This window comes from Calypte anna, chromosome 1 (assembly GCF_003957555.1).
Source record: "Calypte anna isolate BGI_N300 chromosome 1, bCalAnn1_v1.p, whole genome shotgun sequence".
Taxonomy (NCBI): Eukaryota; Metazoa; Chordata; class Aves; order Apodiformes; family Trochilidae; genus Calypte; species Calypte anna.
Window position 1 is genome coordinate 175,615,262 of NC_044244.1, and position 13,745 is coordinate 175,629,006.

Here is a 13,745-nt window from a genome sequence, read left to right on the forward strand (position 1 = left end):
GCAAGTTTCCAGTAGTGGTACATCTGGAACCGATACATACATGCATCCTATTAGCTACACCACACCCTGATATTTTGCTTACCCTTCCTATTATTCTCTGAGTCCTAAAATCAATGGTGTTAGTCTTCCCCAAGAAGACAAGGTATGCAGAAGAACTTACTGCAAGTCTTCATCTGAAATTCTCCATTAGGAGAAGGATCATGTTGCTGGTGGAGATTTTCTTCTCCTCACTGTTGGGTTAGTTTAGGGTTATTTCTGGGTTTTTGGTTTTGTTTTTGTTTTACCATTTCCTGGAATAGTCACAGGATCACAGAATAGTTAAGGTAGGAGGGCATGTCTGGGGGTCAAGCCCAACCCCACTACTCAAGCAAGGCCACCTACAGCTTACTGCTTAGGATGATATTCAGATGACTTCAGAATATCTCCAGGGACAAAGCCTCCATCACCTTCCTGAGCAACACACACCAGTGCCTGGTCACTCTCAGAGTGAAAAAGAGTTTCATTATGTTTAGACAGAGCCTCCTGTGTTTCAATGTGTACTTAATGCTTATCCCTGGGAACCACTGAAGAGTTCCTGGCTCTGCCATTTTTTCACCCTCTCTTCAGCTGTTTATACACACTGATGAGATTCACCTGAGACTTCTCTTCCTCCAGATGAACAGACCTGGTTCACTGAGCCTCTTCTCATCTGTCAGATGCTCCAGTTCCTTCATTAAATTCATAGTTCTGTGCTGGACTCATTCCAGTAAATCTATCTTCTTTTTACTGGACCCAGCACACCAGATGAAGCCTGAGAAGAGGGGGAGGATCACCTCACCTGACCTACTGGCATCACTCTTCCTAATGTGTCCCAGGATGTGTCCCCTTCTTTGCCAGAGGGACACACTGCTGCCTCATGTTGAACTTGGTGGCCATGCAACCCCTGGATCCTTTTCTACAAAGCTTCTTTGCAGGCTGTGGGCCACACACTTGCTCTTTCTCTCTTCAAAAATAGTGATCTAATAGCTTGGGTATAACATGAATATCTAACATGACCATATAACCTGAATATATATAGGTGGAATGTTTCACCAACTACTTATAATTAGTATCTATTGGTTATGGAAGTATCCATGGTATATTGCAAAAATGGCTTTATAGCAAATCTGGGTGGCAAGTGGGCACATGCTTTATGGTTATCTAAACATCATCTGGACTGAACATTTTCCTTCTGAATAGGACTTCAGCAGCAATTCTGGTCTTTGGGCCACACTTTGGTCCATGGCAGATGATGCCTAGATCTCTTAAGTTAGAAACTCAAAAGCAGGAACTCATAAAATGAGAGCCTGTTTTAAAAAGTTGCCCCATAGTGACTCTATGAGTCACCGAAAGTTTTGGAATAGATTCCAAGGGATGGGGTTTTTATGCCTCCTCTACCCAGTTGATAATGTTCCTTCCACATTAAAAGACAATGTATTTTGTATTATAGCCCTTGAAAACTCAGAGTTGCCACACCTTTCTCCAAACACATTTTTCAGTGGAAATTCTCAAGTCCAGCTTTTGAACAGCAGACTAAGTAGGTGGGAAGAGCATCATGGAACTGGGGAATGGGTGGGTGGTACTCTGGCCTCCAAGTCTGTGCTGAGCCAAGACTCATGGGGGCTGTCTAAAGGTAAGAAAATGAATATAAATCCTAATTGTGAAGGGGGAGAATGTGCAGGGAACTGAGCTCTTAATCACTTCTGCCCATTAGCAATACCAGAATGTTTTCCTGAAACTAAAGGGAGGTGAGCCAGGTGTCCTTGTCAGCTCCCAATATATATATATTATCTGAATTTTATCTGTCTCATAAATCCTGTTAGTAGTTTCAGCTGGATAAAGTGTTCTCCTTGTTTCTTGTCATAAACTGCTGCAGTGTTCTTTTATGCAGCTGCCACATTTCATCCTAATGCAGCTGCATTTCACCCGGGGATGAAGTGATCCCCATATATAACTTTCATCTCAGGTTTTATAACCATTTAAAGTGACTCAGGATGAGATGTGGGGTGCATACTATTGTTTTATTAGTGTCATAACAAAGTGCTGCATTGTACAAATCAATTGTAAGTTAAGAGAAAGAGTGGTTTCAAAGAGATACTTGAAGGTAGTGAGAAAATTTTGTGGGCTAGGAGGGATTTTAAATACTGGTTTAGGCATTTAAAAGGAAGATGTTAAAAAAAGAAAAAAAAAATAGCATTTAGTAAGGTTGTAGTAACTAAGTAGACACATGGGACAGCGGGTAGGAAAATATCAGAGAAACAAATGGCAGAGAGCAGAGAGTGACATTAGAACAACAACAAAAAAAATAGGAAAAAGGAAAAACAGCAATAAATAGAAATAATAATTTATGATAAGCAGCAACCAAAAATCTGGAGAGGATATTCAAAGGAGGACCTGAATGGTCCTAAGTGGTGGGCCCCTCAGTTTAGCAAGGATATCGAGGTCCTGGAGCAGGTCCAAAGGAGGGCAACCAGGCTGGTGAAGGGACTCGAGCACAGACCCTATGAGGAGAGGCTGAGGGAGCTGGGGCTGTTCAGCCTGGAGAAGAGGAGGCTCAGAGGAGACCTCATCACTCTCCACAACTCCCTGAAAGGAGGGTGTAGCCAGGTGGGGGTTGGTCTCTTTTCCCAGACGACTTTCAACAAGACAAGAGGGCATGGTCTTAGGTTGTGCCAGGGGAAGTTTAGGTTAGATATTAGAAAGAATTTCTTTACGGAGAGAGTGATCCGGCATTGGAATGGGCTGCCCAGGGAAGTAGTGGATTCTCCATCCCTGGAGATATTTAAAAAGAGACTGGATGTGGCACTCAGTGCCATGGTCTAGCAACCGCAACGGTGGTTCAAGGGTTGGACTTGATGATCTCTGAGGTCCCTTCCAACCCAGCCAATTCTATGATTCTATGATTCTATCACATACCTGAACCTTACAACAGGGATGTGACTTTTCAGCATCAGTGGGCACTACTAATTGTCTTTTCTTTGGTATTATTGTTATGTCTGAGACTTTCAAATATTAGAGGTTAGAGTCCAAATCTCATTGCATTCTCATATTTAGGTACCTGATTGCACTGAACACTCTGTACCTCAGCAGAAGGAGTTGCTTAGAAGTCTGCATAGTGGGAGAATTCCCTGAGGAGCTGATTTTATGCTAAAGACTCTTAAGGACATTGGTGGCTGCCTGGAAGGGTGGCTAATTGCTGTTAACTGGGAGGCCCTCCAGTTATTTTTTGCTCCTGAGGTCTTTATGTGTCCTTGCATCCTTGCTGGATTGATGTACTGGCTCCTTTGATGGTCCCTGGAAATCACTCCTGAGCTTACGGAGCTTGTGGGGTATAGCACATAGTATGAGGGGCTCTCCTACACTGCAGACTGTGGATGTTTTCCCTGTTGTTGAGATGCTATTTGCACAGCTGCCCTCAGAGTAATAGCTTGAGGGAAGATGTTGTGTTATATACCTAGGTCTAGATGAGATCTAGATGTAAAAAAATATTAATTCAGGCACAGTGTACCCAGTTTCATGCCTGGTGAACCTGCTATAAATGTCAGGCCTACCAGTTTTACCAGTATCCCAATAATTTACAAAAGGAATTCAGCATAATCCTTCTACCCAAAGATGAGTTAGGTTCCTAAATCCTTGCAAGATTAATATACCTTTTTTCTTTCCTCTTGGGCAATGCAGTCTTGCTCAAGATAAAAATCTGAAAAGAAGTCTCCCAGCTGGACTATGCAGAATTTGATTATAGTAGGGAACAAAACAATTGTCATAGTGGTTGAAAGAAACAGTCTATATAGTTCAGACTATGTCAGAGTAATAGAAATGTCAGTAACTCAGAAGGAAAAGATATATAAGGGTCATCCAACAAGGAAAGAATAATCTCATAACACTGTCTTTAGTTTGATTTCATTTACTCTGTTCTAGAGAATCCTTTCCAAAATCTAGGGTGGTAGCAGTGAGGAGTCAGATAAGACTCCAGCTCATTACTGAGCCCACTCATCTCCTAATCCCAGTGTCCTTTGGCACTGAATGTTATCGATTGCTTTTAAAAAAATACTTTATCAGTTCAGATTGCCTTCCTTCTTTTTCATTCCACCCTTTTCATTATTCTCCTTGTCCTTGTGCTGCAAGATAGACGGAATAGAAGTTCCCAATTTCCTGTTTTTGTATTACCCCTGGTTTTGTAACCTTTTATCATAACCCTTCCTAATCCATCTGTTCTCTGAGGTAAAGAGGCCCAATCTTTTCATCTCTCAGCATATGAGATTTTTGTTTGCCTGTCCCTTCGTAATCATGCTTCTCACTTTTGACCTTTCTAAGAAGTCAGACCATGAATGGACATCATCTGACTATTATTCACCAACTGTAAAGAATTACACATAAAGAAACTACTCAGGAGCTTGAAAGGATCTTTTTCTATTGACATTTGAATTATATTCAGCCACAGTAGTTTAAAAGGTCCATATTTTATTGTGTTATTACTGGTGCCATAATATTCTGAGAAAGCTTAAGGTCCATTAAATTAACACTTTGACAGCTTTATTTGTTCCTTGCTTGCAGAACATAACCTTGCCTCTAATAGTAATTATACAGCATGCTATAAAATAATTCCAATGAAATTCCACTTTTGAAAACCTTATTATCAGGATTTATTGAAGAGTGTGCATTGTGTAGTAAAGTAATACAGATTCATTGTAGGCTTATGTTTTGTTTTATCTAAGATATATTTACCCTATAAATGATAATTTTACAGGTGCATGGTACAGTTACCTTTACGGTATTATTGGAATTCTTCTGGAAAAGTCCTACAGAGTAAAATGAAATGGGGTAAAGCATTAGACCTCTACCTAAAAGTATTCCCTGAAATGGAGTTCTCAGGAAATTATGCTAAAAGCCTAAATAGTTTCAGAAACACCAATGTCCTTTGCATAAATATTTATATCATCCTATAAATGAAACTTCCAAATTTTCCTTTTTAACGAGTTCTGATTGGTGCAATGCAACATGAAAATGCCACAGAAAATTGTGTTTGCCTGTACTGAATTGATAATTTGTCTTTATTAAAGACTTTTTCCTTAGGCAATATGAAAAGCTTAGTATTTTTCCATATTCTACATCAATATGCTTGTAGTGGTGAAACAAGACTATAATCCAGTAGTTAAGGTATTAACCTGCTCTTTACAAGCTATAGATGTGAGTTTCTGTTTTTCTGTGAATTTCCTGTGTGACCTTTGAAAGTCACCTTTTTTCCTATTTATAAATATTTTCCTGTTCTTTACAATTTAGCACCTCTACCCTGGTGTAGTCTAATGTCTTAGATCTGAAGTAGCTTTTTATTTCAATGGAAATCTGTCAGTCTTTAGTCTGACATAGTAATTCTGTGACAGCAGCCTGATGGGTGTAGGTACCTAAGAACTTTAGAAATTAGGGATTTGGCCTGTCCAGACCAGATTTTTAAGGGTATTAGTAACTGACAAGTAAAACAGATGTATTTTTATGGGAAGTTAAAGCAGTCAAGCATCTGATTTCCACCAATCTTGCCTCCAACCTTCTTCTGCAGTTTGGAAATCCCCATTTGTAATAAGAAGAAGAGTTACATGGATAAATATCTTAAAGGTGTAGGGGCAGAAGAGCAATGAGCACCATAGAACTACCTCCGAGTGGACTGCAAGAAGAAACTGAAATGCACTGGACCTGTTCTTATACAGCTTCATCCTTCAGTGGAGCTTTCCTACAGATCCCATCTGCCCTCAGGACTGCAGTTCTGGGAAGACATGAGGGTACTGGCATGGCTTGTTGGTGACATGACAGGAGTATGGGAGAAAAGGATGCATCAGGTCCAGTGAGGCAAGGCTGAAGTTCTCCTGTCTAACTCCTACAACTGCCTTGAGTATGAACCATCTGAGTAGTTTGTGAAGAGTCAAAGTATTGGGAGACAAAGACTGAGCAGACATTTCAGCCCCAGAATAGCATCCAGATGTTCTTTGGGAGACAAGCCCAAACATACTTAACTCTAAGCATGGACTGAAAGCCACGTCCCAGCTCTGCTCAGAACAGCTGTCAAGTTTCCTGAACGTCTCCTTATTTTGGTCTACTTACATCTTAAATAAATAAATGGATCAGGGAGTTGCACTTCAATCTCTACTGTGCAATGTATGCTTTGGGATACTCTATCAGCATCTAAGATATACATTTAACTTAATACACAGTGGGAAAGCTCCAGGAAGGAAGATTAAGCAAGAAAAAACAAAACAAAAAAGAAAAAAAAAAAATAGAGGAAAACAAAGAAAGTATGGCTTGGCTGATCAAAAAGAAGTTTGACAAGGTTTTAAGTCCTAGCTTGCTACTGGTAGAAATGTGAAACTGAAAAGAGAAATTTGTTTACTGAAAGGATTCAACTGAAAACTAAAAATGGAAACAACCCTGAGAATTCAAGTACTGTGGGATATGGATGTTTCTCAATATTTGTGACGGAATTATCATCTAGCCTTAATAATTAATAATTGTCCTTAACTGCTGCCTAAGCAAATGGATAGCTTTAGGTAAATTATCCCTGACTTGTTTTTTAAGTCAGCAAAACAGGACAGTGCTGCATAGGCACAAACCCACCATCAGTGGGGATGCACTGGGGGGTGCATCAGTAGGATGCACTGGGGTAAACAGCTTTTGGATCACACCAAGGGGGATGCTGCTTGTGGGTTCATGGGGGCTCACATGCTTCTGGGAGGAGCCCCTGAGCACCAGAGTGTGACCCGTGTCCTCTCTCAAATCACTTTTCTCAGCATGACAGCCTTTCCCTGTGCTGTTGACAAGCTGCCTTGGAGTCTCACCTGTGAATACATGTAGTTTTGGAGTCACATGTAGTTTTCCAGGTCCTTCAGTGTTGCATCAAGACAATGAAGCTGCTCCAAGCTCATTCAGACCCCGGTGGTTGGACTGGGTGTGGGGACAGAACTGGACTAACACTGCCAAAAGTATTTATATAATCTTCCTTTGACAGCTTCAGTGAGATCTTTTTGGTGGTGTACTCATACTTTCTCAAAGAAGTTTGAATTGAAGTCTAACTAGCAAGCTAAAAAAGCAAATATTAGAATATGTGAACAGAAAGAGAAGGTGAAACTGGGCATCTCAAATTATGCTTTAAGTGTTACAATATACAGTAATGAGAGAATCTATATTGCAATCAGAACTATAACTTAGATTACATTCCCAGAGCAAGATAATAGAAATCACCTTTGGCTTCTGCTGAGGGGTAAATCCTTGGTTGTGCCTTTTCACCTTAAATTCAGGAGCAGCAAAGAGGGGAATGGCTGGAGAAGGTGCCTTTAGCCAGCGGAAATACATTCATACGAGCAAAGTCTTATTTTTGGCTAGGCCAGCAGCACACTGCACTTCTCCCCTTCTGATGTCCTCTGAATAAGTCCAAAAAGGAAAGAGGAAAGGGAGGGAACTGGACACACATGCAGGCTCAGTATCCTGGAAGCTATCTTAGAAAATCTTATACAAGGCTGAATCTGTTTGAGGTGATCATTGAGAAAAGGAGAATGCTCCCAATAGTTTTCTTCATGTAAGATGTAGTCAAAGGGGTGAAGGCAGAAGTTCATCTGTCAACAGTATTTAAGTGGCTGAAGTGTGTAAAAGACAGGCTCATACTAAAAGAAAAAAACAACTCAAAACAAACAAAAAACCAAAGCAAAACAAAACAAACAGACAGAATCACCCCCATAAACAACCAACCAACCAACCAAAAAAAAAAAAAAACAAAAAAAAACCCAGAGTGAGATTTAGTTCCTTGGTTGTTCCTTGGTTATTCCTTGCAAGTATTCACCCATTGCAACCTGAGATTTTTTGAGATCTCACTTGGGCTACAGGAAGATTCCTCAGCAAGCTCCTCTAAGCAGCCAGTGGCAAAAAATGTTGAAATAAGATAAGCATATAAGCAATAATGGTAGCATTTCCCATCACCCACAGCCTCTGTTAGCTGTGCTTCCAGGCCAAATGAAGCTTGAATGTACGTACAGCTGTTCTGAGTTGTAAAATACATTTTGAAATGGGATTGATTCATCTGTGTTTCATGGGATTGAATTAAGCAAAAGAAAAATAAAAGTATAAGGACTTGTCTGTTTTCCAAGCATTTAATAAAAATATTAATTCTCACTGGAACATAATAGAGATGTGCTTTCAGCACACAGATGTGCAGTAGTGAGAGCCACGTTTTATGCAAACTGCTTGTTTTGTGCAGAGCTAGGAACTGAATGTACTTTTATACTCTTTTTTTCTGGCCTTTACATGAACTACTGTCAAAGCAAATGAAGATCTGGTGGTAAATCATTTTCAGCACTGCTAATGAGTGTGGCCCTTGCAGAGCTGTTACTGCCAATCTTTAATTTTGGGGAAATCAGGCTTTGGAGAGGTAAAACTTGTATTCTGAATTTTGATTTCTGCAATAAAATTTGCTGGTGTGACTCAGTATTTAGAAGATCAGATAGATGTGTGGGCCACATACTACAGAGTACATTCAGAGAAAGTTCTGTGATGAGCTTTAGTGGGTAAAGTTATTAGGGGTTTAATGAGTGATTTGAACAGAATGACATGCGAAAAAAAATTCAGACCAGCATCTCTTACATTAAAAAATCCATATTAGATGAAAACAGTTTTCCAACTGGAATTTTTTTATGCATGCAAGGCAGAACATGCAGGATAGCAACTGATCTTGATTTTCTTTTTCCAGATCCATTGCTTGATACATAGTTTGGGATTTGTATTTTGGCTGCCTAGATTTTACAACCACAAATGTGCCAAAGCCCTTGACTCATTCATTCAGGTTGAATAATAAGCAACCCAAAGCCTCTACTTTCCTCAGCACCTGCACACTTCATTCCTTCATGTTTTGCACATGTAAGGGGTGCAGATACTGAAACTGTTCAGGTGGTAGATCCTGATCTAGATCTGGGCAGCAAGGAGATGTTGCCCAGGTTTCCCCAGGAACCCAGAGGTGTCTGGGTGAGCCTCTGCTCAGACGTTCCTCCGGTCACCCTGGGAGCAGCTGCACAGCCAGGCAGCGTGGATGCTGGGCAGGGATGGACCTGGCACTCTGCTTTCCATAGAATTTGTCCATGGAGCTTGGTAAAAATTGAAGTACTCTACTGCCAATATGCTTTGGTCATCCAAAGATCAGATGAATAACTGTTTGTGTAACTGCTGGAGTGTGTGACATTTGTTTCACTGGAGACACCTCAAAATCTATCCTCTGTTCTTGTGGAGCTGACATGTATTTACTGCAGCTTTAGTAACTGTGTGGGGTGAATCTTCCTCTCCTGTGCAAAAAGCTATAGGTCTTGCATAATGTCCCCACTGAATATTATTTTCTTCCATTCCCTCATGCTTACCTACCCTCACTTACTAAATGAGAAGGGACTAATTGCTTGTCCAGCTGATGAGTGCTCTGCCTCTTTCATAGGGTTGATACATCTTACCCAGTGAAAGCTGTTTGAAAGGGGAAACCTAGTCCAGCATCAGCTGTGTCTATGCCTCTAAACAGTGGAGAGTCAGGAAGATGACAGAGTTCCTCTCCTGACTGCCTATTATTTGCCTTGTCGAGAATATTTGTCTTGATAGGTAACTGAAACAGTCCAAAACAGGCTGGAAGTAGATTAAAATTAAGGACTGAGTGGTCTGGGATCCAGTGCTCAAAGCTGCTGCCTGTATGTATTTTATTTAGCTGCACAGACATACCTCTAGCTGTTTATCCTGCCTCTGTTAGTAGACACAAGAGAAAAGCATTGTCAGGAGTTCATTTATCCCGCCTGTTTTAGACACTATTTTAAGGTGAAATGAATCACCCTCTGGAAGTAGCTGTCTATTGACTGTTTCTACAAGATGGAGTTCAGATGATTAAAGGGAGGAAGGCTCATCCTACCTGTGCAATTGTCCCTTCAGTAACATGAGACCTGCACTGAGGTTTTCCTGGCAGAGCTTTCAGTGGTTTTCACATGGGATTTTTCTGCTCAAGAAATGCCAGAGCAGGAAAAAACACAGTGCATGCTCCCTGTCACCCCGTTCCCACCCTGCGTTATCTCCATCTCTCCCCAACAACTTACTCTTGGGGGAGGATAGGACACAGGATCACAAACCTGGCTTAGCAACTTCTCCAGCTGCATGGAGATGATTAAAACTTTGTCCTGGTCAACAAGTGGATCTGCAAACCCTAGGATCCTGTGGAGCAGGTGGAGTTCTTTGAGACACTCTATTTTGTATTTTTCAGGTGCTATAAAGAACTACTTCAGAGTGATGACAGTTCTTTCAAGCACTGAACAGCATCTACCAAGTCTCTTTGCTGTTTTGTTGTAATTAAAATGACTTCCAGTGCAAAATAACAAAGTGTGAACTTTTCTTTTTTCTCTTTCTGCTCAGAAATTGAGGCAAAGGAAGCGTGTGACTGGCTACGTGCAGCTGGATTCCCCCAGTATGCTCAGTTCTATGAGGGTAAGTAGGTTTTTCTGCTCTTTGTGCTGTACTGAAAGTGCATGGAGCCCTTGCCAGGAGATCTTGCAGTCGGCCAACTCCACGTTTGACTGAGTTATGGCCATAGCTGGCTGCTTCACAGAGCTTCAGCTGCTGGAGTCATACCAGTGCCTAAAGAAAAGTAAGATTCTTGCCCTCATAGCCATGGGGAAAAAAAAAAAAAGGAGGGGGGACCTAGTTTGCATAAACCTCAAAGATTAAAAACAACAAATACAAAAAATCCAAATACATAGGTCTCAGGATTTTTAAACTTCCTGAATTGTGTCTCAAATAAGATTGAAAACATTGAAAGTTACTGAAAATTTCAATGTTACTGAAAATAAGATTGAAAAAGTCTGTGAATTACCAAAACTGCATAATCTGAGCTGCATTTTGTATTTGTAAATCAAGAAAAGACAGTATTTTGGTGCTGGCTGAAAGATATTGTCCTTGTCCCTTCTATCTGTAAAGTTCATGCCCAGGTAAGCAGAGTCCCTGAGTGCAGGGGTTGTGCTGCTGCTGCATTCAGGAGCAGTTTGGGGAGTGGGGCTGGGTATCTCCTGCTCTCCATAGCTCAGTGCTGAGAGAGAAACTGCAGCTGATCCTTGTTTTTCCCAGACTGCATATTCTCCCTGCCAGAGACACAGAGCCAGCTCAGGCCTGCTTGGGTTTATTATCCAAAGCACAGGCTCACCAAATGCTGCTGGACACCTTCCATGGGCAGCTTGGGTCTGGGGGCAGCATGGCTCCACACATGGAATAGTGGCCTAGAACCTCATGGGTCAGATGTTGCCATCCTTTCCCTCATGTGTTGCTGAAGGTGACAAGGAGCATGATGCTGAGGACATCTGCATAGCTCCTGATGTCCAGATGAGGTCCTTCAGGGCACAGGTGCTGGGTCTTGATGGGCTGCTTGGGTGCCCAAGGTCTAGGAGTCATTCAAGGAACCCAGCAAGGAATTAAGGCTCATAAGCCTGCCAGACCAAAGCTGACATAGGTGTGTGTCTACCACAGCCTCTGGGTGCCCAGTAGTACTTTTGTCTCTGCCTTGTAATCAGAATATCTCAGATACTTATTTCCCCAGAGAAAGGAGAGCCCACTGCCTGCCAAACTCTAAGGGACATTCCCTCCAAAAAATAACCTGTACTGGGCTCCCACAGTTCCCATGCAGTCCATATGCACTCTAAACAGTCATGTCTGAAAACAAGATCCTTTTTACAGGCATCTATTCTGCTGGTGTTAAGCACTAATGTCTGGGAATGCTGGCTGCAGTTCCCATATCCCAGGATCCTGCTGTGGCACCTGACCCTGGTGGAGCAGACTGGAGAGCAGCCATGGTGCTGGAACCTCTCCCACCCTTACAGACCCTGCTGATGTGTTGCAGCCATGTCACTTTTCATTACAAATGTCAGCTTCCAGAACACTACTCTGGCTTTTTAGCTAATAGTGGAGGTTAGAATTCAGCTCATCATTTTTTTGGGTCTCTGTTACACGAGTAACCCTTTGGCTGAAATCAGTTACTGGGACTTGTATTAAAAACAAGAAGTGCAGAACATTTCTGTTTTATGAGTAAAGTCTCTCTCATTGAGTCATCTTAATGGGAATGGAGAACCTTGTTGCTCATGTGGATAAAGAAAGCCTGTTGGTAATTCCCTGATCTTACTCATTTGTGCTAGGTGATAGGTGCTAGGTGCTAGGAAGAACAGCTAACAACTGGCTATCTTACTAAAGCCAAATTGAAATAATCTTGCTCTCTCTTTGGAGCAGAGGACGTTCAACTCTGCCTTTAATAGAAAAAGAGTAATAAAGTCACTGAAAGGATGACTGATGGAGCTGAAAGGGAACCAGAGCTGAGTGAAATTGGTCATACTAGATTTCAGTGAGCAAGAGCATGCAAAGCATTTTAGATGTAGACAATGTGTTTTCATTTGAATAGCAAGCAGTCATCTGAATATTGTGTCTCCTTTTATAGACTCCCAGTTTCCCATTGACATCACTGCAGTAAAGAAAGATCATGATTTTCTTGACAAGGACCTTGTAGAACCTCTTTGCAGGTAAATAACACCTAAAGTTTCTTTTCTTATGATTTAAAAGCTTGAGCTGATTTGTTATTGCTAGCACTGCAGCAGAAGCAGCAGCAGAGATGTTTGCTTGTCCATGTGAGTTAAGCACTTATAACTATAATGCTACAATTCTGATTTAATTTATCTTATGGACAACCCTGGAGTAGGACTCACACTATACTCACGGAAAACATCACATGATTTGAGAAGAATCAAATCCAATGCATTTGAAATACCTGCCTTTTAAGAAAAAAGTATCAGAGTTACAAGCAAACTCTGAATAACCAAGAGTCACGTTTGAGTTGCACATGAATAACTCTTGTGGCCAACTACAGCAGAAAAAACAAAATTTCATTGCACAGAATTTAGCAAGTACTTTCTCTGGCAGCAGACATGGTTTTCATGCTGCTGCAATTCCCTTGGTACTCTCCTTTTGGCACCAGTAACAGAAGCGGGACCAAAACCCCACAGTACTACAGATGCTACAACTAATCACTGGTTTACCCCTCCCAGAGGGCTTGTGTTTGCTGTTTATCTAACTTTTTATACTCTGCTTGTGATTAATATATCTCATTGCATGGCTCAAGGACTGTCCCTCAGGACTCAAGAAGCAGAAATTCTGTGGTAGTTTTGCAAAACCACATTGAAGAGGCATTGTTCCCCTTTTATTTCTCCTGTGCTCAGCTCAAGCTGCGTTCTGCTCTTCTTCTCTTCAGCAAGGACAAAGGAGCATCTGGCCCATAACCAAGCAAGCTTTATGACAAGTTATGGAAACTTTCACAACATCAATATCAACATAATTTGACAAAACTCTATTTCCCCTTCTGCAACCGTGGCTAAAGTCATGTGTCAGACAGTACATGTGCTGTTCCACTGTACGTGGTAGTGTTCATCTCAGGCATTAATGAGTCTGTGATGGAGGACTGCAGAGAGGGTTTCTGAGAACCCTAGAAAATCAGCCTGGAAAAGAGTTCACCTACTCTGTCTCTCCATTCCAGGAGATACCCTCCTTCCTCCAGGATCCAGGTAATCCCTGAGCATAGCTGTCAGACTGCTCTCCCAAAACTCCCCTGCTGCAAACAAAACTTATTGCTTCTCATTTTGTGATTACAAATATGGGGAACAGAATATTCTCTCTCTGTGTGTAGTAGCCTTTTTGTCAAAAGA

General features: G+C 41.4%; 1 protein-coding gene across 2 annotated transcripts in view; it reads left to right on the top strand.

Moving 5' to 3' along the window:
- STARD13 (StAR related lipid transfer domain containing 13) overlaps nt 1-13,745 on the top strand; it is a 140,831-nt gene that overhangs the window by 93,347 nt on the left and 33,739 nt on the right. For both annotated transcript variants that reach the window (XM_030457708.1, XM_008503158.2), the window contains exons 2-3: nt 10,426-10,497; nt 12,488-12,569. In XM_030457708.1, coding sequence (XP_030313568.1) covers nt 10,426-10,497; nt 12,488-12,569 — 154 coding nt within the window. The remainder of the gene's footprint in view (nt 1-10,425; nt 10,498-12,487; nt 12,570-13,745) is intronic.